The sequence below is a fragment of the Marmota monax genome, unplaced genomic scaffold (genome assembly GCF_021218885.2).
Source record: "Marmota monax isolate L192 unplaced genomic scaffold, Marmota_monax_Labrador192_F-V1.1 WCK01_AAM20220418_F8-fsc00001, whole genome shotgun sequence".
NCBI lineage: Eukaryota > Metazoa > Chordata > Mammalia > Rodentia > Sciuridae > Marmota > Marmota monax.
In genome coordinates, this window is record NW_026693777.1 from 47,189,043 (window position 1) to 47,211,325 (window position 22,283).

At 39.4% G+C, this 22,283-nt stretch overlaps 1 protein-coding gene across 2 annotated transcripts in view; it reads left to right on the plus strand.

Moving 5' to 3' along the window:
- The window catches only part of Sqor (sulfide quinone oxidoreductase), a 47,012-nt gene extending 25,562 nt beyond the window's left edge, over positions 1 to 21,450 (plus strand). For both annotated transcript variants that reach the window (XM_046461858.2, XM_046461857.2), the window contains exons 4-10: positions 5,034 to 5,087; positions 8,294 to 8,488; positions 10,109 to 10,318; positions 14,631 to 14,814; positions 19,347 to 19,414; positions 19,740 to 19,918; positions 21,152 to 21,450. In XM_046461858.2, the coding sequence (XP_046317814.1) occupies positions 5,034 to 5,087; positions 8,294 to 8,488; positions 10,109 to 10,318; positions 14,631 to 14,814; positions 19,347 to 19,414; positions 19,740 to 19,918; positions 21,152 to 21,209 (948 nt within the window). In that variant the 3' untranslated portion in view covers positions 21,210 to 21,450. The remainder of the gene's footprint in view (positions 1 to 5,033; positions 5,088 to 8,293; positions 8,489 to 10,108; positions 10,319 to 14,630; positions 14,815 to 19,346; positions 19,415 to 19,739; positions 19,919 to 21,151) is intronic.
- Positions 21,451 to 22,283: the final 833 nt, after the last annotated feature.

Sequence of the window (22,283 nt, forward strand, 5' to 3'; positions counted from 1 at the left end):
TACTTGACACCTGGCCTCCCAGAGGAAAGGGATGTAGGGAAATAGTCATTCCATGAACTTGTTGCCAGGGGAGTCCTGCCTGCTGCCAGAGCTGGAGACTCACAATCACTCAGCCCCATTTAGAAATCTCTTCCTTTGCCCACCACTCAGGAGTCAAAACTTTTCAGCAACTTTTGCTGAAGAGGGTAGTGAGATTACAGGCATCGAATCCATCTACAACTTCGTGTCTGTCATTCGCTGCTGAGCCCAGGATGCTCTCTTCCAGTCTCCTGGGGTCCTTGGGCTCCTAGGATGTTGTCGACCTTCATATCTGTACCTTCTCCCTTCACATTGGGGTCTGGCACTTTTGGAGTTTAGAATCTAAGAGCTGGTGAGAATCTGAAAGGTTTTGAGTCCAACTCCCCCTTCTTAGCAAGGATTCATTTGCTATACACGTTCTTAAGCTTTTCTTGGGCCATGCATGAATTTTTCTGAGTGCCTTATGAAAGCCCTTGCTAGAAAAACACATGTGTACCATAGTTTGCATTTAATTTCAACAAGTTCAGAGATTCTCTGGAGCCTTTCCTTGAACCTTGATTAGGAGTAGCTACCTTATGGCATTTATGATCCAAGGCTCTCTGGTTTCCATTCATCACTCTACAAATATTTATTAAACACACCTACAAGAAGCTAGGCACAGTTTTGGGCATTAGGAATACATGAGTGGCCAAAAAGACAAAAAATCCTGACTATCCTGGATTTTTTATCCTAGTGTAGGGAGGACATAATAAATAAATATAATGAATAATAGACAAAATAAGCAAATTATATACTATGTTAGAATGTGTTAAGCATTATTGAAAAAAAATGGAGCTGAGTTATTAGATTGGAGCCCATGGGAGTGGGGGTTGAATTTAAAACAAAAGAACCTCTTGGTGCCTTTAGGCAGGCAGATTTTAGGAAGTTCTGCTCTTGCCAGATCAGAATCTACCTTCCTTTAATCTTTTCCTTATTTTTTCTTGGGCCTCCATGGTATTATTGTTCTTAATATTTTACTACCTTTATAATCCCTTTCTTACTCCTTGGTCTGCCCACTAGTGTGTAAGAAAAAGCTTCTTTCTTTTCTGTGCAGAAACCCTTCAACTCTATTAAGATGGCTCTTATATTCTGTGTGAGTTTTTTTTTCTGCAGGTAGACTTATCTCCTGTCCTCATGTCCCTTGACTCTTCCTTACCTTTCATGGTTTCTGGTCCCCTCAGTCCCCTCTTTGTCCTCCTTGGGACATCATCTGGCTTGTTAATGGCCCTGTGAACCAGGAGTCTAGATGAGAAGGAAACTCCACAGAACAGCCCAGAATGGAGTGGGATTGTTCTCACCCACAATCAGATGCTTCCTAAGCTGCCTTTGCCCTTTCAGTGACAGTCACCACAGTGCTGATTCATGCTGAGCTTGAGGCCGGTTCACATCTCTGGGTCCTTTCCATGTGACCCACTGTCAAGTCAGGCCTCTCATGCCCTAGAAGAGTGCACTTGTCATTAATTTTACTTAAAAACAGGCAGGTTATACACATATAAGTAAATATATATGTGCATGTATTTTTTATACACTTATACACATATAAGTAAATATATTTGTGCATGTATTTTTTAGTTAAAAATATAAATGTATACAAAATTTAAATGTATAAAAATATTTTCCCCTGTCAATGGTTCAGAAATTCTTTATTTTTCTGTCACCAGGAGGCCAGACTGAATTACATAGATTCTTTTTAGTTCATGAGATTGAGCTCAGTTACTGGTTTACCTTTCTAGTCTTCTGTTCATAGAGAGGTCCTCTTGTGTAACATATGTCGCCCTTGGTCCAGCAGAGCCTGCCTCATTGAATAGACCCCTCAACATCCTCTGTGGTTGGGCTCACATTCCTCTTAGGACCATGAGCTTGTCTTATCTCTTGAGATTGAGAGCACTTGTCAGCATTCTCATAGTTGTGCCCTACTCATTACTCCTAAGGTTCAGACACTTAGGAAAGTTGTAGGGTCTTGGTTTAAGGTTGGGGAAGAAGGTGGTGGTGCAATGTGGTGAAACTTTTCTTTCAGGATTTTATTAAGCAAAAGTATTCATAGATAGATGGTCTCAGAAGTCATCACATAGCATCTCGTGTGAGATATCATCTTCTTGTTTGAGTTCATCCTCCCAACCGGTTGGGATCTTTTGGATTTATGAATCTGTCACCCAATTAGCAAATTTTCCTAGCTGTTATCCACAGATGGCTTCATTTGAAGTTTTAATTTTATAATATATCCCTAGAGAACTTATTTTAGATTGCATAAATTAATCAACATTCTTTAGCAAGTATTATTCAATTTACCAGTCATTCCATTCTTAGTTTGTACTTTTCTTATCTTATCCACTAGGTGAAAGACTGAATTGAAGGAACCATGGAAACCAGACTCTGTGTCTCTGACTCTTCCCCCACACAGTAATTTATTTGGAACAGTTCCTATAACGCAGTAGTAGGCTTGTTCCTTCTCTGGACTTTACCTGGTTTTATTCTCTACATTGTTCTTGCTGCACTGGCCTCTCATTTCCTCAAATGTCTTTGCCTCCTTCTTACCCCAGGGGATTGGGTTTTCTCCTCTACCCCTAGCTGACACCTACTCAGCTTTATCTTAGAAATGACCCCTTTGGGCAAGCCTTCCTTGACATATCATACTGGGTCAAGGTTCCTCTTATTGTGCTATCACAGCATTCTGTGATTTAGTAATTATCTGATAACTTTCTCTTTCCCACTAGACTTCTCTTTCCCTGGAGGGCAGATACTGTGTCTGTCTATTAGTCATTGTACACTCAGGACCTAGCATGCTATTTGGCACATGGAAGGTGCTCAGTAAATATTTGTGAGTAAATAGTGTTTCTGTTTCTTTATTTGTAAAATGGAAATAGTAATATCTACCTTACTGGCTTATTATCAGCTTTGAAAATATGAGTATTCTATGAATGGAAATATGGAAAGCACTTAGAACAGTATCATGCACAGGGGGAATGCTCAAGGACTTTTATTATTTTTATCTTTTTATTGGTTGTTCAAAACATTACAAAGCTCTTGACATATCATATTTCATACATTAGATTCAAGTGGGTTATGACTTTTATTATTTTTAAAAAGAATACAAGAAAAGAAGGAAAAGGAAATATTTCCTGCGTGTGCACTGTATGCAGCACAGTCTTGAATGCTGACTTAAAGCAGGTGGATCATCTCTGAGCACTTGTCGGTGCTCTTCTTTTTCTAAATTACCATGTGGCATCTATTTAGTAGATGAACTTGGAATTCTGCAAGGGATTAGCAGTCTAATTTACTAAATTATCAGTGTCAGGATTGTCCTTCCCCAGTCCTGAATGAGGTGAGTATAGTTGTCCATATTCAGCCTTCTAGTGAGGTCCAAACTGTTCTCTGTAATTGCTCCAAAGTCTTGACTGCCAGATTTTGCAATCCTTAGGGTTTAGGTCATCTGGCCCAGAAACTTAAACTCATTCAAAATACTTAAAGCTTTTATTTTATTTTTTTTTGTTCTCTTACTGTCCAGGGCTTATTCTCCCTAATGATTCCACATCTGCCCACTCCCCCATAATCTTAAGGTTGTCTGTTCATAGTCCTTGGAAATAATCACTGTTACACTCTAATAAATTTATGAAAGTATGCACAATTGACAGTGTTCCTGTATTTCATCTTTAGATCATCAACCCCAGATCCCAGGCCACCTCTCACCTCACATGCCCTGATGACGTCACACAGTTCAGTCAGCCATTCGATGGGCCTCTTTAGAATTAAGGAGTTCAAGGCACCAGTTGTCTATGGATAGGAAGAGCATATGAATGAAAATAGTTATATCATCTGTCTACTTTGATAAATTGTAATTTGTATAAGCAACTTAAATCATCCATTCATCTATCTAATAAACATTACTGATTTCCTCACTTTAATTTATTGACCCTGCTAGATTCTAGCAATACATGGAATAGGAAGTAAACTTTCATCTTCTACAAGTGTTCCATGTAGTGGGAAGGGGAGAACTCCTGTGTTTCAAAGTGAGTACTATAACATCTGGCATACCGCACTAAGGGAACCCCAGGAGGGTCTGGGGTCTGGTGGCAAGGGTGACTAAGTCATAGGAAAGCTTGGTGACCTCAGAGCTGAGTCTCCTGGATTCCAGGGCAGGACATTTTCAGCCACTTTTCCCCTCTGGCTTTCCAGATGAACCTGAGCATTCTTGAACCTTGGTGTCCTCTTTCTTTATCCAGGCATTCGCTCAGCCTGCCAACTTTGCTTCTCCACTTGGTATGAGATCATGGCCATCATAACCTATTGCTCCTTGCTGGGCTCCCAAGTCCCAGTTTAATCATTTTCCAACTCTGGTGTTTTAGTGTTCTTATACTTTTCATCCTTTTTACATACTTTTTGTCCAACCTTTTTTTTTTTTCCTGATCCTAAAAACCTGCATTTTCATCATAATATTTATGTATATTATTATCTTCCTAATGAATAATCACAACATCTCCATCTGAAGAGGGGACTTTTTCACATATAGATCATTAAGTAAGAACAAATACACTGTATCACATCCTTTTCAATGATTCTCAAATAGCAGTTTACCAATTATGATATTGGTCCAATTCATGTCGTTAGATTTAAATAAAGTTGATTAGGAAGTCATTCTCTCACCCCTAAATATAAAAAAAGCATCAATACAAGCATTGCACAAATAAGTGTAGCATTTATTATTTTTCAATCGTGTAAAACCTAGGTGGGCTTTCAGGGGTCAGGCAGGTTACGTAGTATTTGTGAAGCAGTCAGGTGAGAGGCCATAGATAAGGGGCAGGATGGCCAGTCAGAGTGAGCATCCCTCCCTGCCATTCCTACCCACTACCCTCTGCCCCAAGACATTCATAGTGACAAATGGAAACACAGTTCTGACCACACACATCTGGGGCCAGAGTCATTTGTTGGGCTGCTGCTTTTTGAGGCCTGGTCTAAAATAACATCTTTTTGTGTTGCAGATCTTCTACAAATATCTTATTATTGCTCTCGGAATCCAGCTGGACTATGAGAAGGTACTGTTTGAAATTGTTCCCGTGTTACAGTGGCCTACTTATGCCAAGATCAAACACTGCATTGGGTTGCTTTGTATTTATTTTTAACAAGAAAGAAGATCTAATGAAGCCTCTCCTAGTTTTATTTCCCAGTGGTCCTTTTATGGTGTAAAAAGTCTTTTCTAAGATTCTGTCAATGATAACAACGTGCTTTAGCTTTAAGCTTTAATCAGAGTTCAGCATGTGAGTGCCCTGATAGTAATTCTTGCCAAATAGCAGCCATGTCCACACTTGTGGGACTGAGTTTGCTGTATTAAAGATTACATTTTACTTTGGAAGTAAGATTTAGATTATGAATTCTTAAGCAGACTTTAAGGGCAGAATATCAGCTGCTGGAAGGACATCTGGGTTTTGTTGTGCAGAGGCTGGATTTTTTAATATGAAACCATAACATAGTAAAAACACTACCCTAGAAGGTCCTTAGCTCTTTTTTCAGTGAGCTTGGGAACTAGATTCTAACAACCAGATTCAAGTTTATTTTTCTAAAACACTATGTTATAAATCAGTAATTGCTATGATTTCCTGAAATTGTTGGGGACTGTGGGTAAATAGTTGAAACACATAAAGCATGGGTCACAAGCTGTGGGAATGTGATGTTGCAAGAGTCTCATCTGAGGTGGCCTAAGAAAGGTCTTTGAAGTAAAAAACCCAAATCATTCCATGTGGGGGGATGAGGGTGGCGAAAATGTCCTCAGGTGTTTCATGCAAAGATAAGTGTAGCATTGGCTACACTTATAAGTGTTTCATTGGCTTCTCATTGGAGAAGCCAATGGTGAGAATGTTGCAGGACGATTTTGAGTCATGGTGTCATGGGTCATGTCTAATATAATAACAGAAAAGTTGTGGAATAGACTGTATGGAGAAAGATGTCAATTGCAACTACTTTTGGGAGGTCCATGCCTCCCCTACAGCCCCACAGTGTTGACTTAGCAAAGGCTGCACATCTCTATAGTACTGGTTCCCCAGCGGCCCCCAGTGCCTTATGAGGAGGACTGAGAAACTGGTGCTGAGAATTCTTAGCATTTTGAAGCAGCTATTATTGTGGAATCTCTACAGTGTGCCAGGAACCATGCTGGAAGTGTGACACTGACTCTTTACAACTTCTCATGAGGGAGATGTTCTTATCATTATGTAAAAGATGAGGAAACTGGGGGTAAGAGAATGTGAGTAATTTAGCCATGGCTAGCTTGCTGCTTGGCACTCTTGGATGGTACTAGATAACTATTCAGATTAGCGTAAACCAGAAAAGAAGGGGGAGTTATTTGATAAAAATATTGAGATGTCTGTGGCACTCTAGGGCAGAAATGTGGTGGGCCCCTGGGCAGGGTGGAATCTTTGGTATGGGTTCTCTTGGACCTCGGCAGACTCTCTCTGCCCATCTGTCTCTGCGTCTTTCTCATGCCAGCTTCATAGGGTATCTGCACTGATCTTCGCTGTGTGACAGGACAGTCCTCAGCTTCCCAGAGCACAGCCTGTTACTGTTCAGCCAAAGGGCAGTTCTGACTCATCTCTTTGCTGACTCTCACTCCTTCCTTCTCCTCCCTTCTTGGCATCTCTCTGCTTCAAAGTCTCCAGGAAGCAACTCTGATGGATGAGGGGTCATAAACCTTCCTGAAAGGAACTTGGTTACCACTTTATGACATCTTTCCCCTTAATAACAGCTTCTTCAGACTAGAGAAAAATAATGAAGGTGATAAGAGGTTAGCTGTCTAATTATCTCTTGGAGAGTAGTTTTGCTTGGATTTGGGAGGTGTGGAAGTCCTGGGGGAAGACCCCTGGGAGGGTGGTCAGAGGGCTAGGTGTCTAGTTAGGTAAGATTCTGGGTTTGTCTCTTAGCCTTACTCTGCTTCAGTTTTCTTATATATTCTAAGGACTATTCCCTATCTCCCTCAGAGGTATAGTGTGTGGTGAATATCTGTGCCAGCATAGACGAGAAACTCTGTAAATGTTAAAACATGAGATGATTTCATAATCATGATAATGGTTATTATTATTGATACTGCTAATATTATTATCATATGAACTGTAACAGGAATGATCAGTAACAAAGGAATAGTTGTTCTTAACATTGAATGAAGATAAGTAAAGAATTCAGGACACTGCTGAATGACACGGTTTCCTTGAGATCCGAGGGTGTGTGGAGCGACCAGCCCATTTTGATGACTGTTTCTTGATGGTTGAGGTTGAACCTGCCCTTGCTGAGAACAGGTGCTTAAGTCTCCCTAACTCAATCTTCACTACAGTCTATGAACCCTCTAACATTTAGAGTACGCATCCAGTCAATCCTATTGGCAGTAATAAACCATTTATGGGGCACTGACTGTGTGCATGTTATTTTCCTAAGCCCTTTGCAAATGCATAGTCTCATTTACTTCTGCCAACAACCCTATGCAGCAGGTTTTTTTTTTTAAATCCCCATTTTATAGATGTTAAATATAAGCTTTTCAAACCTCAGTGTGCCTCAGAATCACCTAGAGGTTGATTTGGGGGCCTGCTATCAGAGTTTCTGATTTTAGTAGGTTTAGGGTAGGGCCTGATAATCTGCATATCTAGTAAGTTCCCAGGTGGTGCTGGTGCTGCTGATCTTTGAGGCCCATTGGCTTAGAAATATTAGATAATTTATTCAGGAGAATAATACTATTAATTGGAAACCTAGGACTCAGATCAGGTCTGTAGGATTCTAAAGTCCATGCTTTAAAAGTCAGTTACCTGACTTTATTGCCTTTACCTTTACCAAGAATTTGATCTGGTACAACTTAAGGGAGGGTAATTTAAGTTTCGTATTATCGGCAATATAAATAAATGGCTCTTGGTCCTGCCTATCCTCCTTCTTCCCAGTTAGGAAACTGCTTCTCTTTAAAGGAAGTATGGCTGCCATCCTGCCCTCACTCTGAAGGTGGGAAGAGCTACATTCAAATCATAGTCCCAGGCTAGGGAGATAGAGGGCTCCTGCAGGCTGGACCCAATCTGCAGTTGGACAGGTGGCTTCAGGTACCAAGATTCTGATCTGAGAACCCTCACTCACCTGGCTGCTCTGTGTGTGTGAATACTGGGGGTTAATAATAGTACTAGAATATTTGAAAATTTGTAAAAATAGCAGAGAATAAGGGCTCTAAAGGTATTTGTACTTTTGTTTAAAAACAATTTTTCTATGTGCTTGGTTGCAGATTAAAGGCCTACCTGAAGGTTTTGCTCATCCAAAAATAGGGTCCAATTATTCAGTTAAGACCGTAGAGAAGACATGGAAAGCTCTGCAGGACTTCAAGGAGGGCAATGCCATCTTTACCTTCCCAAATACTCCAGTGAAGTGTGCTGGAGCCCCCCAGAAGATCATGTATTTATCAGAAGCCTACTTCAGAAAGGTATGCTTCCTCTCCAGCACAGAGGGGAGGGGTAGACAGTGACAATACAGTGATCACCAGAAATCCATATTTGTTCCTATCATAGAATCTTTTTTATTTCTAAATTTTTATTATATATGTACAGAATTATATAATTGGAAGTTTACAAGAAAAAAGGGAACAGTCACTCATATTCCATTTGCTCTAATAAAGCTCCTGTCATCAATTTGACATGTCCTTTCAAAGATTTTACAATAGGCTTTTAAAGAATATGATTACCATTATACTGTACCCACCAGTTCAGTTGTATTACATATTATTAGTCTTTATGACATACTTTTTAGTATGTGTATAAAAATCCACTGAGGAACTATATTAGAGATTGTTTAAATACTTCCATATCTGTAATTAGACAATTAATTGCAAATCATTCACTTTTCTATATAATGCCATCCTCAACTGCTTCCAATCAGATTTAAGGTTTTGAATATTTTCTTGCTCTTGATATGCATTTTTGCAAATATAAAGGCAAAATGCCAATTTTAAAGGAAAAAAATGTTCATATGAAACTTTGAACTTTTGTGGAAAGAGATTTTGGGTGGGGGCGGCTTTCTCAGCTTTTTCCCAACACCCTTTGTGTAAGGGTGGATGTTTGCAGCTCAAGTTATGCCTGGCATGAGATTGTGAGGACAGCTCTTCTCACCCACTGTGCCCATGTCTGAGATGGACACTTGGGTCATCAAAGTGTGGTTTGACTAAAGACACTGATAGGACTCAAAGAAGGCTGTGGTTCTATAAAGAGACCCACGGGGAGAAGGGGTATGGAAGCTGGGACTGAAGATTTGTTGCATGTGCATTCGGAACTTGGCACTGCTCAGGACTCACCTGAGTTCTGTAAACTGCAACAACCCTGTAGGGTAGGGAATGAAGAGATAGCTCCAATTATAATTTCTGACTCTAAGAAAGTTTATTCTGGGTCATAAGGGGTTGACACAACCTTTTGAGGTTCTTACCCACCTATCTTCTTCATATGGTGAGATCCAGGTAAGTGAATCCTAAAAAGAGTGGAATAAATGAAAGGGCAGGAGACCAGCTGTTTCTTCCATCCTGGGAGTTCCCTTTTCAAAACTCTTTTCTCCTATGTCTTGGAAGTCCTGGGAGGAAGGTTCTCTCTCAGGTGCCATAAGATCTTAGAATTTGAGAGAATACTGTCCTCCTCAGAACACCAAGGCTGTAGGAACTTTTTTATTCAGTGTTATTCCTACAGCACCCAGAACAATACCTGGCCAGTTCAAGGACTTCAGTAAATATTTATTGAGTGATGGAATCGTGAGTATATGAATAAGCAGTTCAGCTCTAATCTTTCTTTACCTGGACTTGACCTTCACCTCTATCCTTTGGTGGAACAAACCTCCAACTCAAAGATGTACTTAGTTGTTGTGTCTTGGGCAGAAAATAAAAAGGAGGCATTGGATCAACCCACACCTTACCCTACTAGGTTACAGAGATGTAAAGATGCAAAAAAAGCTGACAAATTTTCTTCTGAGGGTTTTAATTCTTATCTGGGTTTAAAAAAAAAAACAGATGGCTAAAGTATGCTCTGGTATTGGTTGTTTGTCTTCTTTCATTTTTTTTTTTTAGACTGGAAAGCGATCCAAGGCCAATATAATTTTTAACACTGCTCTTGGAACAATTTTTGGGGTTAAGAAGTATGCAGATGCCCTGCAGGAGATCATCCAGGAGAGGAACCTCACTGTGAACTATAAGCAAAACCTCATTGAAGTCCGAGCTGATAAACAAGAGGCTGTTTTTGAGAACCTGGATAAACCTGGAGAGACCCAAGTGTTTTCAGTGAGTGTCAAGGTCAAGGTGACTGCCTGAGGTCTTATCTGCTGACCTGAGGGTGGATGTAGACTCTGAGTCCCTTTCTACCATCATCACATGCCAAGGAAGAGTGGTTAAAATGAGCATCTGAGGGCACTGATAGGCTGAGGAGGTGGACCAAAATGGGTTGGGAAGAACAAATTGGAAGAGGCTGTGTCAGTGGGAGGCAGAGGGTTTATCTACTGGTGGCAAGTGAACTTTTATCCCATTCCTTTGACTCTACTTTTCCTGGAACCACATCACTGGAAGCAGCCAAAAATATTTCACCACTTGATTGATTGACTGATTGGTACTAGGGAGTAAACTCAGGCACTCGACCACTGAGCCACATCTTCAGTCCTATTTTGTATTTTATTTGGAGGCAGGGTCTTACTGAGTTGCTTAGCGCCTCACTTTTGCTGAGGCTGGCTTTGAACTCATGATCCTCTTGCCTCAGCCTCCAGAGTCTCTGGGTTTATAGGAGTCCACACCACTTTAGTTATCACCTAAAGAGTTGAGGGAGGGTTTCCTGAAATGCAGGATACGATGGTAGTCTCAACTTGTGGCCCGTGAGAAAGAGCCCTTCTTGTGAGCAGGAAGCAATGCTGGAGTACTTCAAGAGTAACAGAGGTGTCTTTCACCTGTGGAAGAGACTGTTAATGTCTTTCACTTGTGCATAAAAGTCAGCATTTCAAAGTCCTTCTTGAAGAATCTGGCAGAACTCCCACCTTTTCTGGAAAGATCTAGCTTTTCTTTATGTGTCTCAGTTTCTTCTGTGAAGTGTTGATAGTACTTTATAGAGGCATTACAAGGATTAAGAACAAGATGTAAGGGAACCTGGAGGAGAATATTAGTTTACACCATTCTGGCAAGAGCTGTTAGCAGTGAGGAAGCATTACACAGTCACAGATTATTCATTCAGCATTTAAAGAATGAAGGGTTCCATAAAAAGGAATTTTGAGGTGAATCAAAGATCAGTCTTCTGAACATGAAAATTTCAAATTTTAAGCATTTTAGTTCAAAGTCTTTTTAAAATTGATTGCCCATATCTTCCCTTTCTTAAATGAAGTGCACCGAATATCATTAAAAATGCTACTGATGACTCAGGGTCATAACCTCAAAAAACTTTTATTTGGAAATAATTTCAAATTTAGAGAAGCTGCAAAAATAAAAAGAACATAAAGAAAATTGTATAAGTTTTACCTGGATTCATTTATGGTATTTTATGCCATTTGCGTTAGTTACATCATTTGAGCTCTCTTTATCTATCTATCTATACACCTTTATCAATTTTCCCAAAGATAAGTTAGAGACAGATATCAAATATTATTATGTCCCCCTTACCCCTAAATACTTTAGAATACATTTCCTAAGTTACGGGAATTTTACTGCATAAACCATAGAAGTTCTCAACTTGGTATATTTGGCACAGATACTTTTTTTTTTTTTTTTTTTTGATACTAGGGATCAAACCTATGGGCATCTGTTTTTTTTTTCTTTCTAATTTCAAGACAGGGTTTAACTAAGTTGCCAAGGCTGGCTTAGAATTTATAATTTATAATCCTCCTGCCTCAGTCTTCCAAGTCACTGGGATCACAGGTGTGCACCACCACACCTTGCACAGATACATCATTTTAATCTACTATTTATATGCATTTTTTTTGTCAACCAACCCAATAGCATTGACTGTACTTTTCCTCTCCAGTACAGGACCTCAGGGACCTAATATATAGTTAAGCATTGCATTTAATTGTGATGTCTGTTTAGCCTCTTTTATCCTGGATTTCTTTGTCTTCTATAACATTCACATTTTGGAATAATACAGTCCCCCTCCACCACTTGTTTAAAAAATACAATCTTCCACATTTTGGGTTTGACTACAGTTTCTTGTGATTAGTTTTGGGTGATTCTTTCTATACTGGACCATTGCATAACCAAGGTTGTGTCCTTCTAGGGAACCTCATTTATATTCACACAATGTTCATTGTCCTTTTATGGATGATGTGTATTTTGTCTTTCCACATGTTCATCTGCCTGTACACTCAAACATTTTTCTAATACCTGCTCATTGCCATCAAGTTATAATCCAGTTTTTCCATTGAATAGTTACTATTCATTTTCTACCCTGCTAATATGAAAGTCTGTGGGGGGATACTGTAAGACCATATAAACACTGTACTCATTAAAGTCTCCCTGTAAACAAATAGCAACCATTGATGACACTTGCCTAGTCTAGTCTTTACTGTGGTGGTTAGAAAATTATTGCTTTCTAACTTCAGAATTCCATCTCCTCTACCAGTAGGTTCTTGGCATTCTGTCATTAAGAGCCTTTCTTCTCTTAATTACTGGTATGGACTCATGAATTTTTATTACTCCCCAATAGTTTATAATTCATTTATGTCCTTAATTATTTTGGTGCCCAGATTTGGTCAGTGGGAGCCTTCCTGCCAGTTCCTGAATCACTTGTTTTTCAGCACTTTTGTCATAGGATGTCCCTGGTCATCTGGTTCTATCAGTTCAGAGTCATCATTTTGAAGGGCTCTCATATAGTGATGTTCAGAGGGCCAACTGGAATGAGAAGGGCTAGTTATCATTTTACAAAAGGGTCTGTGTTTTTGTTTCCATCTCTATCGTTTTTTTAAGATCGTTGTGTTTTTTTTTTATACCTTTATTTTTTAATTTATTTTTATGTGGTACTGAGGATTGAACCCAGTGCCTCGCACATGCTAGGAGAGCGTTCTACCGCTGAGCCTCAGCCCCAGTCCCTGTGTCATTTTTTTTTTAAAGTATTTATTTTTTAGTTACAGGTGGATATAATATCTTTTTATTTTATTTTTATGTGGTGCTGAGGATCAAACCCAGTGCCTCACGCATGCTAGGCAAGTGTTCTACCTCTGAGCCTCAACCCCAGCCCCCATCTGTATCATTTTTGTAGTTTTTGTGGCTCTCAGAAAATTGCAACTTTTAAAGATTGATTCCTCTCTCATCAGCTCTTAAATGTTATGGACTGGAATATGAAAGAACCAAACTTGTTAAAAATTTTATATAAAGTAAAAGTGAATAAAATATGGGAAAAAGGATTATATCTGTAATACTGGAATAAGTTACCTGATATATAGTAGTTGATTGACAAATGTTGAATAAATACAACTCCCATTCATCCATCAAGGCTCAGCTCAAAGATCCCCAAACTGGGATCAGTATCTCTTTGTCCGAGTTCCCATAATACTCCCCTTACCTATTCCCTTGCAATGCAATTGCATTTATTGAGTTTCTGGTCTGTTTCTCCAGCTAGGTTCTGTACTCAAGAAGGCAGGAGTGATGGGTCTTTTAATTATATATCCTCATTACCCACACTAGCATCTGGCAATGAGTAGGTATTAGAAAAATGTTTGAGTGTACAGGCAGATGAACATGTGGATTGACAAATAAAAGGAGTAAAGAATGGAAATAAAAAGTGAATGGGGGCTGGGGATGTGGCTCAAGCGGTAGCACGCTTGCCTGGCATGCGTGCGGCCGGGTTCGATCCTCAGCACCACATACAAACAAAGATGTTGTATCTGCCGAAAACTGAAAGATAAATATTGAAATTCTCTCTCTCTCTCTCAAAAAAAAAAAAAAAAAAAGTGAATGGACTGTGAGTGAGGTAGGTGCCCAAAGCATATACACTTGGGTGAAGGAACTTAACTTTGTAATTTGTTCTCTTTTACTTTGGTTCAACTATGCTCTGGATAGTTGAGTTTGCAGGTGGGGACTTGGATAAATGAATTGTTATTGTTCTTCTAGGAAATTTGTAAAGAAGGAAGATATTTGTGTCTCCTTTGATTGTAGGATTTTAGGTCAGCTATTCTTTCATTTCTACTCTTAATCTGAATTTTTAAAAATCCTCCAAAAGTCTTGTAATCAGTGGTTTTCAATGCTGGCTGCAAGGGAATCACCTGGGAAGCTTTTGAAATGTGCTGACACCTGGGTTTCCAGCAGAGATTTTGATTAATTGGTCTGGAGTGCAGACCGAGGCCGGGGAGTTCAAAAATTCCCTAATGATTATAATGTTCAACCAGGATGGAGAACAAACACATAAAAAATTAAATGTACTCAATAGCCTAATAATCTTGGATCCTCAACAGAGAGCTTATGAACTGATCTAGGTTTTCTATGGTTTTAAACATATAAACCTCTGTTTTATATCATAAAGTCTTAGAACTGGAAGGTAAGGAGTAAAGAGGGTGTGTGGGGGAGAGCTTGTGGGGCTCTAGAGTGATTGAAAAGATGCAAATTTGGATGTTCTCCTTTTGCATAGTATGAAATGCTGCACGTGACACCGCCGATGAGCTCACCAGATGTCCTCAAGACAAGTCCCGTGGCTGATGCTGCTGGCTGGGTGGATGTAGATAAAGAAACTCTGCAGCACAAGAAATACATGAATGTGTTTGGGATTGGGGACTGCACCAACCTTCCTACGTCAAAGACCGCTGCAGCAGTAGGTAGGATACCCAGCTCTGTATCTCCTCTCAAATTGACGTCTCTCCAGGTCTCCATTGTAACAGAAACAAAAGTTTGGCACAAACAGTGTTATATTAATAATGGAAGGCCATTTTGTGGCCTAAAAATGACTTTGACCTCTCTGAGGCTGAAACAAGTTGTCAATGAACCTAGTGTGGTATGAAGAAGTAAACTTTTGAATGCTTTGTCCCCCAAAAGTGTGATCTTGTCTGCTTTTTCTTTTTCTTCCTTTTTTCTCTTTTGAAACATTTTCTTTTTGTCCTCAAAAAAAGAAAGGATTAAGGATTAAACCCAGGGACACTCTACCACTGAGCTTCATCCCCAGCCGTTTTTATTTTATGTTGAGACAGGATCTCACTAAGTTGTTGAGGCTAGTTTTGAACTAGCTTCAGCCTCCAGAGTTGCTGGGGTTAGAGTGTGCACCACAGTACCTTGCTTTATTTGCCTTTTCCAGGTCAGAGGAGTTGTTTTTAGGGAAAGAACCCTAAACTTTCTAGCTCTCTAGAATTCTGGTACTTCTTATATTGCCATACTCAAATCCCTGGCCTTCTGAGCCCCTGACACCAGACAGGCTGGCTATTATTCTCTTGCCTGAAACACCATAAAACTGGAGAAGCCTTTGTTTCCCTAGAAAACACATGCAAGTCAATGAAAGCTTGCAGACCAGAAAATTGTTCTGTTAAGACAAACACAGTGGAGCATGCCCTGATTGGTACACGATTAAGGCCTCAGCCTGGAAAACTAAATTCTTCACCTCCATGTTCTGCTCTAGCAGTGATGGGGAGAATTGCCTTTTAGATTGTGTCCTTTACAGACAGGAACTGTCTTCTCTGGATGTTATAAAACATGGACCTCCCTGCTGATATGTATGGTTGTATTTGTGTGAATTCCACACTTGTGGAACATACTGTACTACTTTCCCTTCTTCAACATTAACCCATTTTGTCCCACCTATAAAAAACTTAATTATATAATATGTATGTATAATCACACAATAATAATATAATTCTAATATTATAATATTAATTAATATAATTATAGATAAGCTCTAGGTTATGATTTCCAATCTATTTTAATACACCTGTGTCATTTGCATTGAAATATCCACAGAATTGAAAACTTGGGATGTAATGGGTTAAGATAGACTTTCTAAGAAAACCTCTGAATGTCGTTTTCATCATTAGAGGTAATTTGATGGTTTGAGATTTTTAATTTTAGAAATCTGAAATTTTTAATTTCAGAAATCTCAAACCAATGAAGAATTTGAAGGCAAGTACAGTGAATACTCACATGCCATTTAGGTATTAACCAGTTATTAATGCTTTTGACATTTGCTTTGTCATGCTTGGAACTTTTTTGCTGAGTCATTTGAAAGCACAGTTTAGACATGGTAATATTTTACTTTAAGTACTTCATTCTGAATCTCCTAGGAGAAAGGACATTTTCCTCCATATCTATACAAGACTATTATCATGTCCAAGAAATTTAACATTACTTAATGAAATCATGTCATATGTATAATCCAGTTTGAATTTTTCCAATTTTCCTAAAAATGTCCTTTGTAACTCTCCCATCCCCTTTAAGTCCTGTCAAGGACCACACGCTGCACTGGTTGTCACAACTCTCCCGTCTCCTTTCATCTGGAACAGGCCTTCTGAAATTTGTATTTTTGCTTTAATGACATGAGCAGTTTTGAGGGGTCTACACATCTAGACTGGTTATCTTGTAGAATATCCCACAATTTAGAAATTGTCTAGTTGGTCTAGTTTTTTTTTTTTGATTGAACATGGGGGCCTTGGCCCTGCTTGGCAAGTTCTCTTACTGCTGACTTACATCTCCAGCATTGTCTAGTTGTTTTCTTATGGCTAGATTCAGGTTAAGTGTTTTGGTGGGAATCTTTGTATCTCCTCTGGCCCTGCAGGAGCCATTATGCTAATTTTGTCTTGTTTTTGGTGAAGCTTGATCTTATCATTGGGTTAATTAAAGGATATCCATACCTCCCACTTCCTGTGGCCAAACCACCTTTTTTCTTTGTAATTTATATGTAGTTTCAGGGGCAATACTTTTAATTACATTCACTTAATGCAAGCCTATGCATTTGGTAGAAATACTGTGACTAGAGGCCCAGATTATGCAAAATTTGGCTTATTTCAAACCAACCAACCAACCAACCAACCAACAAACATGCATTTAATTCAATATTTCAGGTAGATGGTATTAAATATGGTTGAACAAAAATTACAGTTTGTTTTGTAATGGGCAAAGCCTTGCTCTCAGGCCTGTCTTCCATTGGCTAAGCTTCTATATCCCTCCAGCCATGAAGAGATCATCCCTGTTGTTTTTATATCTGCTTTCTTAGAATCTATATTCTATTATATGGTTTTTCCAGATCTATTGTACAAATCCACTCTTGGTTTGTATTTGGGTTCTTTTCAACCCATTTCATATCTAACAGTATTGCAGTGAATGCTGCTGTTTGTCATTTCACATCTGTGAATATCTATTCCAGCTTTCTCCAAGGAGGTTGGCATTTCTCATTAGGTTCCCCTCTGCCAGTCCTCTGAGTGTCCCGAGGCAATGTTCACACTTCTTCTGCAGTCATTCCTTCCCAGACTCTCCAGACCATTATGCTATTGTGAGTAAGACCTTGTCTTGCTGTGTTGAATGTGGCTTTCTTGGGGCTTCCCGCCTTTCTCTGCTTCTCTCTGCCCTAGGAGTCTCCTTTAATTACCTATAGCACAGCACAGCCAAGACTAGGATGTGGCATTTAACAAAGATTAACTGAGGGCTTTGGCATAACAGAAGGAGGTTGTAATACAGGGAAGAGCACAGCTCATGTTTGCCTGTGCACTTGCACATTGAGCCTGGGTGTGGAGTATGGCTGCTTACTGGGGCCATGGGCCTAACCTCTCTGCTGTGACACCAACTGGCCATGTTGCCCTGCAGCAGGGGCCTCCTCAGATCTTCTCAGTATAGATTCCAGACTCCTTATGGCCTGAAAGACAAAGTTTTCCAAAAGGGAAACATTATATTTAGAAATATTGCTAATATTGAATATTGAATAGTGGGCAATGAATAGTGGGCAATTTAATAGTTTTAAGTGGAGTTGTTTCCTTCTCTCTCTCTCTCTCTCTCTCTCTCTCTCTCTCTTTTTGAACCTCTTTATTCTAGAGAAAAAAGAAAATCTTCATTGCTTTTTAAATTTGAGCATCAGCAAACTAAACTTTTCAGGCCAAATAGAGCCTGCTGCCTATTTTTGTACAGTTGGCTAAGAACAGTTTCTATGACAGAACAATTAATAATCAGTTCAATGATAGATAGCAATAATGTTTTACTTATTCTAAAAAAAATCATTATTCTATTAGTGAGAATTAGTAGACATGTATTATAAAAATTTATTATATTTTGAATTTCATCAACAAGATTTTTGTGGAAAGTTGTTTTTCTTTTTTGTTATCTAAAATCTCTGCTTTTTGTGTCTTGACCCACAAGATGTAAATATTTTCTTTACAGAAAAAAATTTCTGATCCCTTATTTCCTGATTAATGTTACTTTAATGAGAGCTTTGTGATATAAAAGTAATATATGTTTCCTTGAAAGGTAAACCTAATGTTTTATCTCTGGGTACTGCTTATTTCTTTTGGTAGTCTTAATTATTCAGAATTGAACACACAGTGGGATTAGATGATATTAAGTAATTATCGATAATATTTTTGGGTATAAAAATGCTATTGTTCTTGAGTTAAAACCTCATACCTATCAGAGATACACAGAAATATTTATGGTGAGTTGGTATGCTGCCTGCTATATAAATATTACATGTGTGCGTGCACATGTCTGTGTGTGCACACACACACACAGCATTTACAATGGGTTAGATGAAATAAAAATGGCAGTGTTTAAACATTCTCATAATAAAAAAGGCAGCTGTTCTGCTCTTGTCATTGCAAAACAAAAACACACATCTGTAGGTATGCTAAGAGAGAGAGGTCAATGTGTAGATGGATGCATATACATCTACATCTGTATCCATCTGGTCCAGCCTCACCCTGCAGAGAGGAAGGCCCAGTGTTTTACTGAGTCAGATATGTCTGGGGCTGCCAATCTAGGATGTCTGTGAGCAGGGACACAGGGGTATCCTGGATGCCTATGGGACACAGGGCACGCAGACCAAACTGACAGCCATCAGCCCCCAGGAAGAGAGGGAACAGGGTTGGAGTAAGACCATCTTTATAATCCTGTTGAAGAGAGTTAGTGTTTTAATTTCTAAACAATAGAGACTTCCCTGTGGACCTCTGATGAACTGAAGGCCCCCCCCCCCCCCCGCATCCCCACATACACACCTCTGCCTCTAGTAATAGAACTTCAAGATCTAAGGAGGGTCTTGTTCCACTCTAGGGTGATGGGAAATAGAATCTTCTTAACTTGTTTACATTAAAGTCATTTGCAAATTAGTTTTCATGGAAAATCTAGACGCTTGTATTTTTTTCTGACTTTTCCTTTTCTCTTATAGCTGCTCAATCAGGAATACTTGATAGAACAATTTCTCTGATTATGAAGAATCAAATACCAAAGAAGAAGGTTCGTATACCTTGCAATAATCAGTCTCAATTATCACCTTCTGTTCTGTGTGAAAGTGGTGTTTTCCCACAATTTTGCCACTTTCTTAATTAGTTTCTTCAGTACAGGTACTTTAGTTTTTGCCTTCAGTACTGTTTTGTGGTGACACATGTATTTTTCATTATACAAAAAATTAGGATACACCCCCCCCCAAAAAAAAAAAAAGAAAAGAAAAGAAAAGAAAAACATTGTAACTACTACTCAGAGCAAATAATAAATTCTATAGTTCGTATATAATCCCATAAAAATGCTACTTCTCAGTCCTACAATCTCATTTCAATTTTAGTATGATGGCTATACATCCTGTCCACTGGTGACTGGCTACAACCGTGTGATTCTTGCGGAGTTTGACTACAAAGCTCAGCCACTGGAAACCTTCCCCTTCGATCAGAGCAAGGAGCGACTTTCCATGTATCTCATGAAAGCTGACCTGATGCCTTTCCTGTATTGGAATGTCATGCTAAGGTAGGTGCATCACCTGGTCCTGGTGTGGAGGGCACCCCTTTTAGCAACTGCACCACCTTATGTAGGGTCATGATTTCAAAGAGGCCTTGCAGCTTCCACCTAAAATGGGATTTGTTAATGGCCCCCCCCCCCCACACACACACCTGCCTCCATGCTGTGCCATTTCTCATCAGTGATGGCAGCCCTGAAGGATTCAGAGCCTCAGCCACATTAGAAAAAGAGGGATGTCCTGGGTGAGGAAAGGGGTTGGCTCTATCACCCATAGGGAATGCTGCCTCTTTTCTTCATTATTGGCAGTGAACATGACTTCTGATTTTCATGTTTTGGTCTTTTTTTGTTGCTGGGTGAATAAATAATAACAGTCAATCATTTTCACATGCCACGTTACTATCTCATCTGCTACTTTACTTTTGTTTTTATTATGTTTGGGGAAAAATAAAAATGATTAGGAGCACAGACTTTGGAGTCCTGCCTCTATTTGAATGATGCATCTGCCACTTACTAGTTTTATGTCCTGGGTAAGTTGCTTAAACTCTGTGTTTAAGTTCCTTATCTGCCAAAAACTGCCCATTTCCTAAGATGGAGATTAATGTGATAACATATGAAAGAGCCAGGTAACAGTAGGCATGTAATAATAGTAGAGTAATACAAATTAATAATTCATATTCCAAAAATTGATGATCTTTTTTGACTTTTCTAAACTCAGATAAGATTGGTAAGTCAGGATATCTATATCAGTGGTCATCAACCAAGAATAATTTTGCCTTCCAAGGGACATGTGGCAGTATCTGGAGACATTGTTGGTTGCCAACAACTGGAGGGATGTTACTAGCATGTAGTGGGCAAAGGCCAGGATACTGCTAAGCATCCTACAATGCATAGGATAGCCCCCTGTAATAAGTAATTATCTGGTTCAAAATTTCAATATGGCTAAGGTTAAAAAACCCTGATCATTTAATTCATGAGCAAGTGAAAGCAGTTTGCATGTAACGGAGGCTTCATACAGGTTTGCTGAATTGAGTCAGCATGTCCAGGCTCATGCTATAAGTCAATGTCAAAGCTAGGAATGGAAGTATGTTGTCTTCTCCTAGTTGTGGGATCTTAGTGGACAAATCTTACTTTGTGTGGTGATAAGAATGCTCTGTGAGCATCGCCTCTCTTTTTAACATCCTACAGGCTGAGGTCATCCCATCTCTTTTACCTCAAGTAACTTCTGTATTATTTCTTTTTTAGGGGTTACTGGGGAGGACCAGCCTTTCTTCGGAAATTGTTTCATCTGGGTATGAGTTAAGGATGGCTCAACCTTGCTCTCCTTGGATGGCTTCTATATCAGAATTTCAGATGCTGATTGACCCAGAATGGAATGAAAGACTAACCCTATAAAGAGTTTCTTGCTGGATGATGGTAACTTTTTCAGTACCTCAGAACAGCCACTGTGTGGGCTGCCCAGGGTGGGCTTGGTTGTTTGGAAATATTCAAATGAAAGAATAATAGACTTTTATTTTCTAAATAAAATTTTGTCATTGATTTGATTTTTCTGAGATATTTCTATCTTGACCAGTAGGAATGAAAACTTATAGCGTTTGGAAGAGAAAAATGGTGTTGGTAGAATAGTTTACTGCTAATCTACCATGCATATTCAATTTATGGCTTCACAGAGCCTATTCAGGGTCACAGAAGAGTCATTTTTAGGGGACAACATTGTTTCAAACACAGTGCATGGCAGCCTTGACTCTTCCTGTTTCAAGTCAATGTGAAAGCTAGGACTTGAAGTGGATTGTCTTCTCCTAGTCATGGGATCTTTCTACCTTAGCAGATAATCTTACTTGTGTGCTGATAAGCATGCTCTCTGAGCATCCTGGCCTCTCTAGAGTCCTAGCTTTGACATTGACTTGTAGACTCAGCAGGTGGACTGGTAGCTCAGCTGCTGCCCTTCTCAGTCCTCTGTGCTGTTTGTGCTTTCTCCAACTAATGAGCGAACACTATGGGGCATGAGGACCAGCACATTACTTGGGATATGGGACTCCTATACTGGGAGATTTATGCTCTGAGAGTCCCCATCAGCCTGGCTGAAGCTTTCTTAGAACTAAACTGTGCTGAATTTGAGATTTCCTGCTCAGTTCTCCTTCCTTCCTGCTCTCCTTTATCAGGATTTCAACATGCATCATGGTCTGAAAGCACACCCCACCTATTCCCATTCTTTCTCCTTTCTCCTTCACCAATGTTTCTCCCACTAAATCTTTTGCAAATCTGATTCTCTCATGGCACCTGTTTCTTAGAGAATGTCCACACAGTGAGTTGGGTTAGAGGACTCCTGATGCATGTGGCAAGCATTTGCTCATTTCAGCTCCAAATTTGGTGAAAA